General features: G+C 35.0%; 1 protein-coding gene and 1 pseudogene across 1 annotated transcript in view; both read left to right on the forward strand.

Moving 5' to 3' along the window:
• The window catches only part of SEMA5A (semaphorin 5A), a 657936-nt gene that overhangs the window by 189826 nt on the left and 447385 nt on the right, over positions 1-20725 (forward strand). Inside the window, exon 3 of the mRNA XM_007486811.3 lies at positions 5568-5768. Coding sequence (XP_007486873.1) covers positions 5636-5768 — 133 coding nt within the window. The 5' untranslated portion in view covers positions 5568-5635. The remainder of the gene's footprint in view (positions 1-5567; positions 5769-20725) is intronic.
• LOC130458684 (U2 spliceosomal RNA) lies at positions 5029-5154 on the forward strand (annotated as a pseudogene).

Raw genomic sequence — 20725 nt, forward strand, 5'->3', positions numbered from 1 at the left:
TTAAATACCAAGGGAATGATGAAGTCAATAAATGTTATCTAAATAAGAGGAGAGATAAGTGAGATTAGAGTAAAATGACATCTTAAGTCCTACATCTGCAATTCTATGTCTATGTTGTATCCACTACTTTTTGAATTTAACACCTGTTATATGCAGCTGTTGGAGAGGACTTTTTTCTTATTCAGTCATTTCAGCCATTTCAGATCCGTTATGACCACATTTAGGGTTTTTTGGAAAAGATCCTGAAGTAATTTGCCATTTCCTTCTCTATCTCATTTTACAGATGAGGAAAGTGAGGAAAACAGAGTTGTGATTTGCCCAGGGTCACACCTAGTAACTGTCTGATGTTGGATTTGAACTGAGGAAGATGAGACTTCCTGGTACTCTTTCCAGTGTGCCAGAAGGACAACTTAATTTAGACCTTGAAGGAATCAGTGGGATTAGGTCAGGCAGGAAAGAGGAAATTCCAGTCAGGAATATAGACTATGTGTTGAAGTGGTGAATTCAATAATGATCAATGCTGGCCCAGGGATAGAGAGCCAGACCTAGAGATGGGAGGTCCTGAGTTCATATTTGACCTCAGACACTTCCTAGCTGTGTGACCCTAGAAAATTCACTTTAGCCCTGTTACCTAGCTCTCACCATTCTTCCATCTTGGAACCAATACATAGTTTTGATCCTAAGATAGAAAGTAAGGGCTTTAAAAAAAATAATGGTTAATCCTTCTTGGGGATTAGACCATTCAAGATGGTACAGGAAACTGAGATTAAACAGCCCAGGGAGAAAGATATTTTAGGAAAAGCTTTTGGCCTTCTCTGGTGTCTTTCCTCTGTAATACTTGATTTTGCATCACAGTGCTATGACTATTCCCAACTGCTGATATACACTTTCCTCTCTTCTCTGCAGTTTAGAATCCCCAGTTTCCTTTAAACTCAGGTAAACTGAATTTCCTCTTTTTTGCCTGACCTAATCCTTTTGATTTCTTTAAGGTCTAAATTAAGTTGCCTTTCTCCATCTAATCTCTGGCAATAAGATGGTACCCTGAAAGAGGCCTGGAGTCAGGATTACTCATCTTCCTGAATCCAAATCCAGTCTTAGACAGTTAACTGAATTCTACATGAAACCTTTACCTGTCTCCTTTCATGTTTCTAGTGCTTTAGCTCCCTAAATTACACTGTATATTTATTTTGTTATATATTTTGAATGCACTTATAAAATCATAAACTTAGAACTAGAAGGAATCTTAGAAGTCATGAAGTCTCAGGTCCTCATTTAACAGATGAAGAAAAGTAAGTCTTAGAAGTTTGTGACTTATCCAGGTAGTTTGTTTAGGCAGCGAGCAACTGTTTCATTTTTTAAAATTTGTATATCTAGCACCTAGCACAAAACCTTTAACACAGGAGTCACTAAATAAGTACATATTATTATTATTATTATTATTGTAATCACCTTGAGATCAGTATTTTCCTGATTGAGCCAATGTATTAATCTTGGTGTCAGGGAGCTGCTCAGAAATTCTTATTGGAAGTGTTCTTTAGTTTCCCTTTGGATATATGCATAGAAATGCCAATTTAAACATGAATTCCCTTAACTTATGAATGCAAATGTCTCCATTTCCAAAAAACAAAAACAAAACTACACTAAAAAGCCTACTGATTTATCAGTTCCCCATCCCTGAAACCTAGATAGTAGTTTTTTCCTAGCTACCAAACTTATTTTGAGATATACAAATATTTTGGAGGTTTCTGTTTTAGAAATTCTTTTCCTTGGTAACCTTTTATACTTCTTGGTCAGAGCTTTAGGGAAAGGTCTAGAAAAATATATTGTGGGTCACATTCTCTGTGACCCTATCCCATGTACTAAATTGATATGACCCAGTATAACTTTATAAGGGAAAAATAATTGGACTATCTCACCAGGCTACCTAGATGAAATTTGATTTTAGAATATCTTGTTTTTATTATGCCTTATCTTTATCATAATTTTATTATCTATCTATCTATCTATCTATCTATCTATCTATCTATCTATCTATCCATCTATCTATCTTCAGAAGGAAATGGAAGAGAATAAGTATTTATTAAGCTCCTAGTATGTATTAGGTTCTAGGCTAAACACTTTTTACAAAAAGGACATTTGATTGTTACAATAGCTCTAGAGGGGCAGGTGTCTTTATGATCTCCAATTAACAGTTGCATAACCTGAGACAGAGGATTAATGGCTTGCCCAGGATCACACAGATAATATATGTCTCACACTGGCCAATTCTCTTTCCACTGGCCACCTACCTGCATAATTGGCTTCTGTCCTAAGAGTAGTGTATTAGTTTAGTTGAATTCTATTTCATTTGACTAATTAGTAGTTATCTCTCTTTACATAAGAGTAACTTCTTTTATAACTTTCTATTCTTCTAATTTCTTTTTTTTTACCTGACAGTAATTTCACTCCCTAAAGACTAGTTATTTTCTGTTTCTGAAAGACTATTCAGTTACAGTGTGGGCGTGAATGGTAAATGTTATTTATTGCTCAAACATTTTAAAGAGATGTACTTATTTGGATCTTGCTTACACAAAAGTCCTCCCACAGAAGAAAACTTAAATGAAGGCTTTAGATTCAGAAATGACTATGGCAATATTTATATTTTAGGGACAACAGTTTGGATTCAGGTCTTATGTAATAGGCCCTTACTTTGGGGAAAACTCACTTGTTTAGCATTCAATTACTCCAAATATTTTTAATTAACTGGGCAATGAAATTGGAGCAGTATTTATTTGGCTAGGATTTGTTTTCCCTCTTAAAGAATATATTTGTCTTCTGTTTTTCCCTCAAGGCAGCACACAGTTATAAATAATGTGATTTTAACTTTTTGGAAATTGAATTTCAGCTAAAGTGAAGTGATGCCAATTTCACAGGGTAATCTGCTTAATTCGATTGGAAATGATCTTGGTGGCTGTGATAGAGTAGTTAATCCTTTCAAGAAAAGAGTCATGTTAACTTATAAATGTGCTGAGTTAGGAAAGTGTAGACTTGGAATGACTTGGGTACTAAAGAAATATTTGTTCAATGGGAGCTCTATTTGAGGTATAAGAACTATATTCTCCAAAAAATGATTTGATTCAGCATATACCTTTCCCTCTTTTTTACTATAAAGGGCATTTATAACTTTACTATAAGATAAAATGAAGCATGTTGCCAAATTGCAAATTACAAACCCTCAAAAAAACCCTGTGGAATGTGTAAGCTATAAAAACATAATTAATTTTTATCATAGTAGCTAAAATATAGCACAGTTTAAGTTTTGTAGAGTGTTTTGTATACATGATATTATTTAATTCACACAGGTAGGTACTGTTACCATTCTTATTACATAGAGGAAGAAAGAGCTAAGGAAATAATTTGAACTCTGGTCTCTTCAAATTTGTAATCCAACACTATGCAATATGTCACACTGAATCCCCAAATTATGAATATATGTATGAGTATTTTCCTATTAATCTCTTTCAGTGTCCCAGGTAACAATTCTTTTTGCCATTTCTATTTCTCTCTCTCTTTGAGACTCTTACCTTCTGTTTTAGAATCAATATTATATATTGGTTCCATGGCTGAAAAGAAATAAGGACTAGGTAGTTGGGGTTAAGTGACTTATTTGGAATCACAGAGATAGGAAGTGTCTGAAGTAAAATTTGAACCCAGGACCTTCTGTCCCTGGAACTGGCTCTCTACCCAATGAACTACCTAGCTTTACCACCTCCCACCCAGTCCATTTCTGTTTCTTTTTATCTTTCTGTCATACATAAAAACTCAAATGTTTGTTTTAAGTAGCATTGATCATTTATTGCAAATTGAGTGATTCTCTCTTATGACATTAATGCTAAGTAATAAATTTAATCTGTGTCCACTTGTATTTTTGGTTTCTCTATCTACATATGCCCAAATGTGTAGGCTGAGGGGGGTTGGAGGGGGTGAGAAGTAACATATTAACTATAGATTGTTTTTTTCTGAGTCATACTGAGAAGACAATAATTTCACTTATCTCTCATACTATGGAGACAGCAACAGTGTAGAACAAAGGCCAGTTCCTTTCATTTCATCAATGGTCATCAATTGCTAGGAAGACATTCCTTCTACTAATGCAGATTAACAATGGTTCTGAAGTTTAAATCCTTAGAGAGTTGCTGGAGGGTAATGGGGAGTTAAATGATTTGACCTGAGTCAATCAACCAGTGTGTGTCAGAGGTGGGACTTAAACACAGATTTCTTTGACCTCTAGATTTGTCATGCAACTTGGGAATTATTACCATTGATTAATTCTGGTAGATCACGCCTTTAAACTGCCCTTGACCCACAGCTGAGTCACTAAGTAAAGTCATTTGGGTCCTGAAAATAATCTTTCTCATAGCAAAACTTGATTGTATCTAGACTATAAGTTGGAAACTTTATTAGATCAAAAAATGACAGACTGGTGAATCTGAACGAAATTTTTGATGGATGCTTTTAACTTCCAGGTTATCAAGATTGTGACAGATACTTTATATCTCATGACATTTTTGTAAGGGCTTCTGTAGACTGCGATGGCTTCTAGCTACAGAATACTTAATATATTTCAATAATAGTAATAATAAACTACAATTTACATAGTGCTTTAAAGTTTATGATGTACTTTATATATATTTTAATTTGGTTCTGAAAACAACCCTAAGAACTAGGTGTTATCACCCCCATGTTGCAGGTGAGGAAATTGAGTCTGAAGGAGGTTAGGATAAGAGAGGGAGATTAAGTGACTTATGAGGGCCACATAAGCTAGTGTTTGAAGCAGAATTCGACTTAGGTCTTACTGACTCCAAGTACAGTACAGTATCCACTGTGTCCCCTAGCTTCCCCTGGAAAGAGAAGAGTGGGGAATTCTTTTACTGATGTCCATTGTAGCTCCTTTTAGAGAGCTCCCTGAGTAAGGATGGAATAAGTATTCCTTATTATATTCAAATATTATTTTCTTAGTCTTGGTGTTTCCTTAGAAATATTGTTAAAATTGTTTCTTGGCCTTTTGGCTAAGATCAAGTGTAGAAATATTGTTAAATAATTACTTGTAAGATCTCGGAGAAACTAGAGAAGGTATTTATTGTACCTGGGAGTTTCCCATTCCTGGAACTCTCTCTTTCCTCATCTCTGACTCCTCCTTCCTTGCCCTATTTCCTTCAAATTCCAACTAATGTCCCATGTTCTATAAAATGTCTTTCCCATTCACCCTTCATCTTGGTGCCTTCCCTCTGTGATTATCTCCAATTTGTCATGAATATAATTTTGTACATCATATAGCACTGTATTTGGCATATGTTAGACACATTAAATGCCTGTTGATACAACAATCTTTTTCAAAATATAGAGGAAATGCAATGACCCAGAATATTATTATAGATATGCATTCTGTAGGTTTTTTCTCTATTTCAAAAATCATAACATTAAAACTGATAATGTGTATATTTCCATCTGACCACTTTCTAGGCAACTGGATCTCATTGTTTTGTTTTCCTTTTAATAATTTTTTTTCCCCCTGTTGTGTTCTTCAGGTACTTCTCACAGATGAGTGGAAGAAGAACTTCCAGTTAAAAGAAAAGTGGGCAGTAACAAGGACCTCATGGCTATCATGGAGGGAACTTACTTCATCATGTGGCTAGTTACAAGTTTGGGATTGCTGGGAGTCATACAACCAGTGGCAGCAGAAGATATGCAGTGTCAGAGAGCTGAACACCCAGTCATTACCTATAAAGGTGAGGAAGCAATCAATGTGATAACAGAAAGATTTTTTTTCTTTTTTTCCAGACATGAATATGACTTTTAAAAAGGGACATCGTATTAAAATGAAAACTAGATCTCTTTCTTCTTGAAAAATTAACTTCAAAATCCATTTGGATTACAAATGAAAACATGGTTCTCATTTCCTTCATCTAAGAGCTACTCAGAGCAGAAACCCATCATTTATCCCAATAAATGGCTCCCTTTCAATAATGATCCATGACATTTTGAGAGGAAAACACCTAGCTCCTATCCTATTGAACACTTCCTGGTTTTTCTTTATTCTTTTCATTTGCTGTCTATGTTATGAGCCTTTCACTCAGAAATTTTAAAAAAGTGACATGCTAAAAATAAATTCTATTTGAATGTTACTCAGCATGTAGCCTTATCACAAAGCCAAATGTTATATACATGTGTCATAGCAACCTATGCCACTGGGGCAGATGCTTGTCTTTACTGATTTCAACGACTTTCAGACAACTAGAGAATGCTGGTAGTGCCTTAAATTTGTCATGCAAATAGCCGAGCAAAGGATTGCTTTCATGCTATTTGGGAGCTCTTTTAGGACACAGATACTGAGAAATAATGGTGAAGGGAAAAAGGGCACATATAAATTGAATCTCCTTACAAACTTTTTTGATCAGCCTACTTTCCCCTTATACCCACCCCTCCTCAATATTTGCAAATTGTAAGTATAGGTGTTTTCTCTAACTGATTACTTCTGAAATTTTGTGTTTCAAGTGACATTGGCATGAATATAAGGACTTGTTTCTGAGATTTTATTCGCATTATCTTGCTTTTCAAAAGATGCTGGTTTCTTCTTTTTTCTCCTCTCCTCTCCCTCTACTTCCTTCGTTCCTTCCTTCCTTCCTTCCCTCTACTTCCTTCGTTCCTTCGTTCCTTCCCTCTACTTCCTTCGTTCCTTTGTTCCTTCCTTCCCTCTACTTCCTTCGTTCCTTCCTTCCTTCCTTCGTTCCTTCCTTCGTTCCTTCCTTCGTCCGTTCGTTCGTTCGTTCCTTCCTTCCCTCCTTCCTTCCTTCCTGCATTCTGCCTGTTTTATTTACTAGTATACTTTCTAGGCATGGCACGATTCCTGGATATTTGTTCTTTGTGTTATACTGACTGCTAAAACACTCTGGCACATTATGGATTCACACTTTGGTCCTATAATGTCTTCACTTGATGTTAGATCCAATAAAAAAGAGCAAAATTGTGACCCTTTGAGGCAAGACATTTCATGACAAGCTTACCGAGTCTCTTAGTCATCAAAAATTAATTTTAAATGTTTAATGTCTATGTATAGCAATGATGCCATATTTGACCTTTCTTCGTTTATTGATTTAAGTTTACCCAGCATGCTGATTATTTAGAGAAAGATACAGGAATAGTTTGCTATTTCCTTCTTCAGATCATTTGACAGATGAGGAACTGAGGCAAATAGAGTTAATTGACTTGTCCAGAGTCACATAGCTATGAGTGTCTGAGTCCAGATTTGAAGTCTTCCTGAATTAGAATTGGCACTTCAATTACTGTACCAACTAGCTGTCCCTTTCAGCATTGTTAGGAACAATAAAACACTTGCAAAGATTCTTGTAAACCTCTCATCATTGTTCTAGGCTGAGGATTATACCTGAGGCAATTTTTGGTAGCCCTCTGCCATCTCTGTACTCTCCCATATTTTCTTTGTTCTTTTTATGCACACTCTTTTGTTCTTTGTTTATGTCTCCATTTCCATACCACTATATCTCATACCTTCTTCATGGCTACTACAAACGTTGTTTGGACCAATTGTACCATTCAGGGGCTAAGCAATCTAGCCTCTACTCCGCAAATACAAAACAACAGAGAATGTGTGTAGAGGGGGAAAATTTCGTTCTACTCTTCCACCAAAGTCTATTGATACAGTCATGAAGCTTAATGAGATGATCATAGATAAACAGGTGTTACAATGTTAATGAAGAGAACAATCTATATACTATTATTCCATTATAGAGTGTGAAGTTCTTTCTAATAGAATTGAAAAGGAAACAGTTACATTAACTAAATGTGTTCTGTATCTCACTATACAGTTACTCTAAATTCACACTCATTGCCACAGATGTTATATTTCTTTGTAGGAGAATGTGCTCCAAATTGAAGGGGAAGGGAGGATACTGTTTTGTCACCTATTCTTTTTAATTCATAATTATGTAGACTTTTGCTTTGAGCTTATTGTGTCTCCTGGCTGACTGTTAAAGGCAAACTCACCAGTGGGGGTTGTGAGCTATAATTTTAGGAGTAATCTGATGATCACCACTTCTTCCCACTCCCAGCCCCCAAATTGCAAGCCAGTGACTACTGATTAAGGGCAGTGGCTAGCATCAGAGAGATTGCCACAGTAGAAGACTGAGATAAATTTACTTGAATAAAGTTGAAAAGACACCATCAGTGATTTGTTTAGCTTTTGTCCAGATCTAGTACATTGTAATTTCCCATTGTATACTTAATAGTTTGGGATAATCTATATTTAAATGCCCTATCACCTATTCAGAATAATGATTTAAGAATCTTGTCTATACAATAATTTTTCTCAAGCATTGTGCTGTTCTCATCATTTCTCTATTCATTCTGGACTAAATGTTTAAATAGATTTTATAATAACTTCAGTAATTATGTGATGGATGTTCACCTTGTCAAGATGGGGTGAAAACATTTCTCTTAAAGTTATTTTTGAAGAAAAATAAAATTTTCTTTTAAATTTTAATGTTATAATGATGATTTTATGCAGTTACAAAATATATTTGTGGACAATTGTCTATGGCGATTTTACATATACACATTTCTTTAAGATTCTAGAGCTTGTCAAAAATACTGAATATATTATCAACTATTCCAGAAGCATATGTAAGTCTCTTTTAATTAGATTACTTGGGGGAAAAGGTTTCAAAAACACAAAGATATATACTGTAATCTGAATTATTTGCCCTCAAAAAATCTCTTGGACATGATAGAATTATCTCATTAATTTTTATAGCCATACCACTATCAGGAAAATAATAGGATTCTTTACAGTTATGAAGAACCTAAGATATAGCTGTTTTCATAAGACAAGCAAATAGATTGGGAGAGTCTTGATTGGAATGTCTGTCTTCAAATTTGGGATAAAGATCTTTGCTGCTTTTGTAGATTAAGAATTTCTTCCACACTGTTTTTTAAAATCCTAAAATTTTAGAGAATCATATTTTGTTTTGATGACTTTTCACAACTTCAAAGTAGGTAAATAAATATTTATGGGCTAATTGTATGCATTAGAGGATAATAAAACAAAAAAATCCTCATTGTTCAGTTGATAGATTTGTTCTCAATTCCTTATTTTGGAAAAAAATATATAGCTGTTTTATATCCTTATTGATTTTTGCAAGATGAAAGGGCAGAGAATCCTTGTATGTCTATATAGTGGTTTTACTTTTCTGAAAAGATTTGCTTCCAAACTTTAATTTCTTCCTTCCTTCCTTCCTTCCCTCCTTCTTTCCCTCCTTCCCTCCTTCTTTCCCTCCTTCCCTCCTTCTTTCCCTCCTTCCCTCCTTCTTTCCCTCCTTCCCTCCTTCCCTCCTTCCTTCCTTCCTTCCTTCCTTCCTTCCTTCCTTCCTTCCTTCCTTCCTTCCTTCCTTCCTTCCTTCCTTCCTTCCTTCCTTCCTTCCTTCCTTCCTTCCTTCCTTCCTTCCTTCCTTCCTTCCTTCCTTCCTTCTTTCCTTCCTTCCTTCCTTCCTTCTTTTCTTCCTCCCTCCTTCCCTTCCTTCCTTCCCTGTGTGACTTTGGACAATTATTTAAAATTTATGATCCTTAATTTTCTCCAAAAGGAAGAGTTTGGAGATGATAATTCCCAAGGTCCTTTCCCATTTTCAGTAATTTTTTATTTCAACTGAACAAAATGCCAGGTCATTAGTTGGCTTAATTAAGACATATTTTCCTTTTTTACTCAATTAGGGCAAAATAATTGTATTTTATTATGTTTTCCCCAATTTCAAATAGATATAAATATTTAATGATCCTTTTATGACATTTTGCTATCCATGTTCTCTCTCTCTCTCTCTCTCTCTCTCTCTCTCTCTCTCTCTCTCTCTCTCTCTCTCTCTTCCTAAGACTGTAGCGAAGATGATATAGCTTATGCATGTGCTGTTATGTAATATGTATTTCCTCATTTGTTATGTTGTCAAAGACATATATCATTTATATTAAAAAACTAATGAAGGAAATAAATTGAAAAATGGTTTGCTTCCCTCTACATTCAGACTACATCAGTTTTTTTTTCAATGGTTATAGATAACTTTTTTTTTAAATCATGAGTCATTTTATGCTGTCTTGATTCCTTTGCATTGCTGATAATAACTAAGACATTCACAGTTGATCATCGTATATTATTGCTGTCACTATGTACAATATTCTGGTTCTGATTCTTTACTTTTAATCACTTCATATATAATTATCCAGGTTTTTTGTGATCATCTTGTTCACCATTTCTCATGGTAAAATTCCATTGCAATCATATCCACAACTTGTTTAGCCATTCCCCTAAGCGCGGCAGATAAAATAGTGTTATAGATATTTGAATTTATTCCTATCTCCTACCCACCAAATCACTAGTCAGTAAGATGAAAAAACAAACAAATCTAACAATGGAAAGAAGAAAGATGCAACATAGAAATTCTGGTTATGCTCCAATGTCACATATTTGTCGACAAACCAAAAGTTTATTCTGTGTACTAGGCATTTGCTAGACACCGAGAATTCAAAAGTAGGCAAATGAGAGACCTTGCCTTCAAGAAACTCACAGTCTAATAAATGAAGGAGACAACCTGTCAACAAATCTATACACCCAAGCCATAAATAAGACAGCTAGAAAATAATTAACTGAGGGAAAGCGCTAGAATTAAGAGGGCTTGAGAAAGGCTTTCTCTAAAACATGAGATTTTAAATGGAGCTTAATGAAAGCCAAGAAAATTGAGAATATTGAGTGTTCCAGGCTGAGAATGATAAGAAAACAAGAAAAATAAGAAGGGAATAGGTTATGAAAGGCCTTGAATGACAAATTGAACATTTTTCTTTTGCTCCTGAAGACAAGAAGTCACTGGAATTTATAAATAGAAGTAGGGTAGGGGGTGGCCAATGGCATGATCCATTCTATGCTTTAAGAAAATCTCTTTGGTGCCAGAATGGAGTTTGAATTGGATTGAGGAAAGACTTGAGGCAGGCAAACCCAATGGAATGCTATTGAAATAGTCTTAGAATGATGAAGATCTGTACCAGAGCGATGTCAGTGGCAGAGGAGAGAAGAGAGTTTATACAAAAGATGCTGCGAAGGGGAAATTCATAGACTTTGGCAAGAGATTGGAAATGGGGGATGAGAGATGGTGAACAGTTCACGGGATGATGAGTAGGTTATGAGTCTGAGGGATGAAGATGATGTTGTTTCCTTTTAAAGTAACTTATTCATGGGAATAGATGTCCCAGAGATAAATGAACATAGTATCTATTAAAATTAGAAATATAAAAGTCATAGTAGTATATAGAGAAAAAAGGGAAATAAATAAGATCCAAGATTATTTAGAGGCTCTAATGTTTAATGGTCTTATCATCATATTAGAGGATATGTGTGTATATATATATATATATATATATATATATATATATATATATATATATATATATATATCTGAATCCAAATTATATTCCTGGATCAAGCAGTAAAAAAAAATGAGGAATGTCTTCAACTTAAGACCTGATTGTACTTTTTCACCTTTTTCATTTACCATTTTGATTGCTTGGAAACAGGTTAGATCCATATTCTTCTTCATTCTTAACACCTGTTTCTTGCTACTTGTAAAAATAAATAAAGAAATAAATAGGCTACACAAAGAAGTGTCTATTTCAGGGCAAACTATGCAGTGGAATTTAGACATTCTTTTTGAATGTTTAATCACCACTTAGCTATAATTATTTTCCTGTGGTCTGTTGTGTATGGGGCTTACTGTACATTTCATTTGCATTTGTTCTGGAACATTCTGCACATAAGGGATATCCAATGAATGTTGACCAAAAAGATGTTTAGTGACTGTGATATGATTTCTTATTAATTGAAACCTCGTGACCTTGCATTTCTGCATATAATCTGAATGTAGTGAAAAGGACATTGACTGCCCACTTAGGTGACTTATATTTGAATTCTATCTCTTCCACTTACGATCTGTGAAAGCTTAGGCAAAACACTTAAAGGCTCTATAATCTTCACTTTCTTCAGTAGTAAAATGAGGGATTAAGACTAGATATACAGTAGTGATGGTATCTTTATCTGGGTTGGGCTCCTTTCCTCTCTTTTAAGGGGAAAGGAATCATAATTTGTGCTTCAGGCACAAAAATTCCCAGTCAATGGGAGGAGAGGAAGGAATCAGCTCTTGAGGATTTAGGGGAATTCCCACTGTCTTGAACGATAACATTTCTGATCCTTGTGCCTATTTCCTTGGCTATTGTAAGAGGCAAAGGGATGATTTTTTTTCCCTCAGAATTGGGTCATTTCAATGTTAAATAAATTGTTTTTGTACTTTATATATCTGTAAGTGTCTCATTGCATTCTAATCTTGTTCCTAACTTGGACTGGAGTGCTTGAATCTAGACCTAGCTTAGAATCAGATGATTTCCCAGGTCTCCTGTACTTTTAATTTTCTGTCATTTTATGATCTTTACATTCCTTATGGGAAACATGAATTCCTTTGATGAGATCCATGATAAGTATTAAAGATTCTATTTTAATTTCCAGGACTGAGGAACTCACTATCACAGTAATACATTACATTTTTAATCAGCTCTAACTTTTAGAAAGTTTTCTTGTCCCAAGAAGAAACATAGACTAAAGGCTAGTTTTATTACATTAATGTAATATTTTTTAAATTGAAGACCAATCAATGGTATGGAAATGAGTCTTGATTAATGACCCATGTAAAACCCCAGAGGAATTGTGTGTCAGCTAAAAGAGGGGGGTTGGGGAAGGCAGGGAAAGAACATGAATCTTGTAACCATAGAAAAATATTCTAAATTAATTAATTTAATAAAATTTTCAAAAAAATAAAAAATAAATAAATTGAAGACCAGAAAATGTTTTCTGTCACTTACATTAATGAACAAACCATGTATAACCAAAACTGAGATGCTTCTAAGGCAGTATTTTATCTTTTTTACCCCCATCTCCAACAGAAGCAATGTTAATAGTCTGAAATTCTGAAAGTGATGGGTAGTGGTTTTTTGTTTTGTTTTGTTTTTAGGATATAGTCTTTTCTAACTTTTAGATGTGTGCAGTTCAGATTCTAACTCTGCCTTGGTAAATTACTTAACTCCTCTCTATCCCAGTTTCTTCATTTGTAAAATTGGGATAACATCTTATTGTTATGAGACCCAAATAAAACATTATATAAATTACCTTTAAATGGTTAAGTACTATAGAAGTGCCAGATATTACTATTATTCTCATATTGGATGGAGTTCAAATAGACATGATCTTGGGACAAATTGGCATTATTCTTTAATTCTTTTAACATTAATGTCCTATGAATTATTGCATAGGTGGACAAAACAACTGTTTTTTTCTAGTTGAATAAGTATATTAGCTTATAAGTTCATCTTCATCAGGTATTCTGGAAGCAGGATCTTAATTTCATTTGAACAATAGGACAACAGGGATGCTGATGCTACTCATCCTGATTCCCTTATATTGTGGGACCCAGGCCTCTAGACCAATCCATACCATGTTGACTCTACTTACATTATCACTTCGATTTCTTCCCCACAGGTAATCTGGTTCTGTGTGACTTTGGGCCCCTTCGTTCTGAAAGTCCGTTTTTTGCTTCATCTTATTTTGCAGAGGCCTAACTTTAATCATGGGCAAGTAGGCAGGGCAGTGGGTAGAGCGCTAGGAAGCACTAGGAACCCGAGTTCAGATCTAACCTTAGAATATTACTAGTTGTGTGAGCCTGTGCAAGCCCCTAAACCCCTATTTGCCTCAGTTTCTTCATCTGTAAAATGAGCTGGAGAAGGAAATGGTATATAACTCCAGTCTCTTTTCTAAGGAAATCTCAGATGGGGTCACGAAGAGTTGTACAAAATTTAAAAACTGACAAAACAAACATTAATTTTAATCTAAGCCACTTATGGGAACATTCCAAGCATTACTTCTTCTATATTTTCTCCCCCTACTCCAACCTCCTCCTCAGCTTCTTTTTATGTATTGTTTTCTTCTGTTAGAATGGGGGAACAAAGAAAGTTTTGCTTGTTTGTATTCATATCCGTGTCACACAATGGCTGGCATGTATTAAGTTTTTAATGAATGTTTATTTATTTGTCCTTTTCTCACAGGATTTTATCTCCTCTGTTAGCTCTCATTATTTCCTTTTCCTCTTTCTTCTCCACCTCTCTTTTTCTCTTTCTTTATCCTATGACTTCTCCCATAAGAGAGAACTCTGGGTCCTCACATCATATACTAGAAGAAAACAAGTTCTAACTGATCCCTCCAATCTTGAAAGTCTTTAATTATGGGCTTAAAATAGACTGTGTGTCCCACATATGAGGTCCATTCTAGCTAAATGTGGAGATACTGTTAGGAAAAAGTTTATTAAGCACCTACTACTTATAAACCTTTCACCAAATCAGCTGTAGGATGAAGTTTTTTTCCTGGTAGCAAAGAAGTGGGGTGGAGGATACAGTCGAGGGCTTAACATATGGAAGACTCAAGTATGATTCCTGCCTCAGACACAGAAGCTGAGGCAAATCAAGGAGTGTGTCTATGACTCAGTGTCCTCATCTGTAAAAATGGGGATGATAGTAATCTCAAAGGATCTTTATGAGGATGAGATGAAGTAGCATATGTAAACTTTAAAGGACTGTATAAATGATGATGAATGATGTTGATGAGTACTGGAACTCCTGAAGATTGCCTAATAAGGCAAGGAGTGTGAACTCAGATTCAGGAAATATCTAAGAAATATAATTATGATTTCATAGCAGACAAAACCAAAAGAGATCTTTGTATAGCTATAATTTGTGTTGTGACAGTCAATGAGGTTTTGCCATTATAAAATGAAAGCAATTATTTTCCTGAAAGGAACATATTTGACTTTCAAGAATTCCAGACTGACATGTAAAAAGAAAAGCTCACACATCTGCCAATCCTGCCTTCCTATCATTTAACTTGTTTTCTGATGAACCACTAGTGGGTTTTTTGCTTTCTTTTCTTTTTTCTAAAATACAGATCAATATAATTTTTAATAATTGTTTTCTGACATTTTGTGATCCATGTTCTCCTTTCCCTTTCCCCCTCCCCAGGTGGCAGGTAATATGACAGAGGTTGGACGTGTGTTATCATACAATACATATTTCCAGATTTGTCATGTTGTGAAACAAGACACATATTGCTTACACTGGAGAAAAATCCATGGAGAAATGAAAGAATAGCATGCTTCAGTCTGCATTAAGACTCTCATCAGTTTGACAGCCTTTCTCTTCTAAAGTTCCTGGGAGTTGTCTTGGATTCTTGCATTGCTGCTAATAATGAAGTCATTCACAGCTGATCATTGTATATTATTGCTGCTATTATACAATGTTCTCCTTCTTCTGTTTAATTCATTTTTCATCCTATCATAAAAGTCATTCTAGTTCTTTTTTTTTTTTGGTGATCATCATGTTTCTTCATTTCTTATGGCACAATAGTATTCCATTGCAATCATTCCAGTGGGCTTTAATAAGTTGTTTCCAGTTTTTAAGCTTTTAAATGATATGTCAAAAAACTACATATCTCACATTCTGCAGGTTCCAAGTCTTCTTTAGGCTTAAAGTATGAAAAGCACAATCACTTATCACTTACAACTAGAATTCTGTGTGAAGTAACTAGATGAGACAGATGGTACCTGAAAGGAGGGTGGAAATGCCATTTCTTTCTAGGCTGACTGCAGAAGGAGAATTGAAAGCATTATTGATGCTATTTCTGCTGATACAAATTCTTTAGCCTCTTCAGGTGGCTATGGGAAATTGAATAGCTTATTGCTTAATTGAAGTCATCTTTTGAAAGCTCTTGAGGGCAATATTTGAAATTTAGAAACACAATGGGGAAGATAGAATTTAAACATATGGAAACAATATATTTATGTAGCTTGTGCTAAAGATGTTTGCAGTGTGAAAATTTGACTTGCACAGGAGTGAAAGACTAAGTACTAGTTTTCTGTCCTTGGCAATAACTTATCAGATTTTGCTCTATTTGTTTGTTTTTGTCTGCCTGGTTTCAGATTTTTTATTTGTTTCACCATAGTGCACTGAGAACCTCGAGGACCATCCCCCCTTCCATCCCCTTGTCTTAAACTGCCAAAAGACTTCATGCACTCAGCTCCACCCAGCCTTGTCTCCTGGCTGCCTCTGTACCTCCAGGCCTTTCTGGCCACTGGAGATTTATAATTTTTTTCAGCAATTCCCACTGCCTATATTAAATATTGTTTTTGCTGCAGCTGACTTTCCAGGTCTGTATCTCTTGGCAAAAGAACATGGCTTCTGCTTAGAAAAAGTCCAGTAGGGTAATTTTCAGTTCATGACAAGTTGTATAAATCCCAAAGGGCTCCATTCCCTTTACCTCGATATTTATATGAAGGCCCAATTGAGGAATTTCACACACCAAATGAGAGAAGAATATCTCCCAAAGGATTTGTACTTCTGTTATCCAGCATCGGTTATTTCCATTGCTTCAATCCTAGCAATAACATTTACTGGTGCCAGATATACTCTTGAAACAATCCAACAGTTTGACCTTAGAACTTTACTGATTCCCAGCAATTTGCTCTTGACCTATTCCTGTTCTACCATATAATTCAGGTCTCCCTTTCCTACTGCGGTAGGTGGGGGCAGCAGCCATAACTATTTTAAGTGCAGATCCAGCAAATTATAGCAACTGCTTCACTGCTCTGCTTGTTTTTATCATCTGTAGACCATTAACAGACCAGTGTGCATGGATCCTTAGAGAAATTGTCTTCAGATAGAGTGAAATTTAAGAGCTTATATCAGCACTCAGCAGTAATTTTTGGTAGGCACTTTTCATATTTGTGAAGAAACTATATGAGCTTATTTCACATCATATTTTTCCCTTTTTTTGTTATGCCCTGAAAATAGTTGCCCTTCTCATATGGTCTTTACAAGCAGAACATCATCATAAAGAGTATAAACTTTCATAGGTTATAGCTCTTGTGAAAGACCCCTGGTCTGGAATAGACCATTATCTAAATCATATGAAAGAAAAATATAATTTCAAAAATATCATAAAGATCTAAGTTATCTACAAAATAGTAATATCCATCAATTCATCCATTTAAGAAATGAATATAGAATTCTGTCTATGTCCAGGGAATTGAGCTAGGTTCAGAAACACTAGCCCATTGATTGACTCTTTTTGATTTCCTAGACAAGAAGAAAAAGAACGTAATCAGTCATGAACTTTAAATTTGGTTCACATGCCAAGAAAAGTTTCAGTCTTAACCCCCAGCTTTTCTAACTACTGCTCAATCCTCAAATTTAATGTTTATTCAAAGAGAGTATGCATTAACTCAAGAGATTTTGACTTTTGTGGGTTGTACCAAAATAAGCACTTGGCGAGCTAGATTAACTTCATATATCCTTAGGTTTGTTTTTATTTTTCTCTTGCTACCATTAAGGCTTTACAGGGTTTTCTGGCTTAGGACAACTAAGTCAACATTCTAGTTAGAAAATACATATATAAAATAAAGTGTTGGGAGTCATAAATACATTTTTCTTTTCTTGATTTAAAATATCAGTTACTTTGTTGAAAAGGGCTGGAATATAACTCAAAATAAACTTGTCTTGAATATTCATACCGGGGGTTATCCATAGGTACTAAGGAATTAGTATGCAAAAACATGAATAAACCTGTAGGAAATATTTATTTTTGAGGAGTGTATCTGAACTTGTGATTTAATCTATTATTGGTGAAGAATTATCTACTAAGGCACCTTGGCATCTTTTCTGCATTTTCTCATTTTACAAATTTGTCCAGGGCACAGAGATATTAAATGACTTGCCCAGGTGGCTTCAAGAAGCTGTAGCATGGACAATATCCACAATCCAGTAAAACCTCCTAGACATTTGGATTAAACCAGGTTGAAGATAATCAACAGGGCTCAAACCCCACAGTGAGTTAGGGAAATGCTTACCCCAAGCATGTCAAGACCTATTCCTACTCCTAGTGGGATGTTCAGAAGAGAGCAGTTTGTCCCAGGGGCCATGGGGGTAGTTGGAATAAATACTTTGGAGCCCCTAGAGCTTGGCCAAACATTGAAGTCATCTTCATTCATCTTGACTTTTTTCTTATTGCTGGACTTTGGTGACTGAAAAAGAGAAAAAGAATTACTGCAACTCTGCCTCACTTAAATCTAGTTCATTTTTATGTCAAGATATTACAATATCCTTTGGAAAAAGAAGTATGCTTTCCAAAGAGAATAAGAGTGGAATAAAGCTGCCCATTATCACCAATATTATTTAACATGGTGTAGCAATGCTAGAAATAGCTTTAAGAGAATACAAAAGAAAAGAAAATGGGAAAAGAGGTAATAAAAATCTCTTTTTTCAGATGTATGATTATACATGGAAAATCCTAGAGATGGAACTAAAAAGTTAATTGTGACTATCAACAATTTTTGTAAAGTGGCAGAGTATAAAATGAACCCACAGAAATCATCAGCATTTTTGTATATTTCTTAAAAATCATGCTAGAAGAGAAAGAGTACTCCATTTTAAAACCACAGATAGAATAAAATATCTGGAGGAATACCTTCCAAAACAGTCTAGGAACTATACAAACATCATTATAAAATACTTTTACACAAATTAAAGTCATATCTAAACAACTGGAGAAATATTAATTGTTCATGGATGAGCAGGAACAAAATAATTAAAATGATACTTTACCTAATCCAATCTATTTATTCAATACTATCCCAATCAAATTATAAAAAAAAATTGTTGAGTTAGATGAAATAATAGAAAAATTCATTTGGAAGAACAAAAGATCAGGAATAAAAAAAAACAATTAGTAAAAATGTAAAGGAAAATATTTTGTACAAAAAAACCCAAATGTTGACAGTATCACAAGAAAAGCAGAAAACTGGGTTAATTTTTTCTATAGACATAATTTTTCTATAGTGTTTCAGAGTCTCATATCTAAAAAGAGAACTTTGTCAAATTTATGGGAATAAGAGCATTCTTCTAATTGATAAATGAGGGAAAATATATGAACAGAATTTTTAGATGATGAAATCAAAGCCATATTGTAGATACATAAAAATGCTCTTAATCATCACTTATTAGGGAAATGCAAACCAAAACAATTCTGAGTTATCATCTTACACCAATCAGAAAAATGACAAAAGGATGTCAATGTGGAATCTAGAGGTCCCCGGACTTGCAGCTGGGAGGGATTTGATGATCCCCAGTTTACTTAGTTTGGAGGCAGAAACCCCAGGTTTTGACCTTGTCACATGAGAGTTCCTCCCCAAGGATAAGTCCTACTTCACACTGCCTCTCAGACATTAGACTTTAAGATTTGGCACAGTAGGTAGTGTGTCAGTATCACAAGCTGAAAGTCCTGAGTTTGATCCTCAGAAGGAGAGTGTGATATACTGGGAGAGACTTCTGGAGACAAGGAGAGTCATTTGACATTTTAAAGTCTATTGTTAGTCTGAGAGGCAGTGAAGTAGGACTTATCCTTGGGGAAGAACTCTCATGTGACAAGGTCAAAACCTGGGGTTTCTCCAAACTAAGTAAACTGGGGATCATCAAATTCCTCCAAGCTGCAAGTCCGGGGACCTCTAGATTCCACGTTGACAATGATAAGATGACAGATGTTGGAAGGACTATGAAAAAGGGGAGACACTAATGCACTCTTGGTATATTACTGATCCAAACATTTAAGAGAATAATTTGGAATTATGTCCAGGGAGCTATAAAATTGAGTATACCTTTGGCCGAGTCTATTTTCCAAGGAGATCAAGGTAAAAGGAAAAGAACCTATATGTTCCAAAATATTTCTCTCAGTTCTCTTTGTGGTGGCAAAAAAAAAAAAATGAAAATCTAGGCGATATCCATCAATTGGGGAAGGGAACAACAAATTGTCATCTATGCTTTGATGGAATGCTACTATACTATAAGAAACAATGAGCAGACTAATTTTAAAAGGACTTGAAAAGAAATGCATGAGGTAATGAAGAGTGAAATGAGTGGAAGTAAGAGAGCTTCATATACAGTTACAGATGTAATATTTGAGAATAATTTATCAACTTACTATCAGAGAATGAACTAAGAAATGGAAACATAAAAGACATTGTCTATGTAGTTTGCTAGAAGATGACTTTCTTGATATGGGGATGGAAAGGAATGTTGAAAAAAATTAATAAAAAAACCCAAATTACTCACGAAGGTGTCAGTATATCAAGCATTTAGAATAAAAAAAAGGAAAAAGAAAAAGGAGGGACAGCACTATCTTGAGAAGGGAAGTGGGGAGATAAACATGCCTTTCTTCCAATTGGTTCATTCTTCTATCTTCATGTCCCTGCTCAGCAGAAGAAAGAGGGTTGGATATGGAAAGAGTACATATATGTGTTGAGATCTCCTCTTTATTACCTTACTGCTTATGTGATCTTGGAGAAGTAACTTAATGTTTCTGAGCCAGTTTCCTAATTTTTAAAAAGAAAATGGAAGGATGAACAACATTAGCAGTAGAACTTGAATTCAGGTCTTGCTAACTAGAGAATAACTCTGTCTACTATCCATTCTGTCTCTCATGTATTTAAAAAATATGAAAAAGGTATTTGTGGGAACTGAGGGAAAGGAGAAATTCAATTACTCAGACACCTATTCA

Source organism: Monodelphis domestica, chromosome 3 (genome assembly GCF_027887165.1).
Source record: "Monodelphis domestica isolate mMonDom1 chromosome 3, mMonDom1.pri, whole genome shotgun sequence".
Lineage (NCBI taxonomy): Eukaryota > Metazoa > Chordata > Mammalia > Didelphimorphia > Didelphidae > Monodelphis > Monodelphis domestica.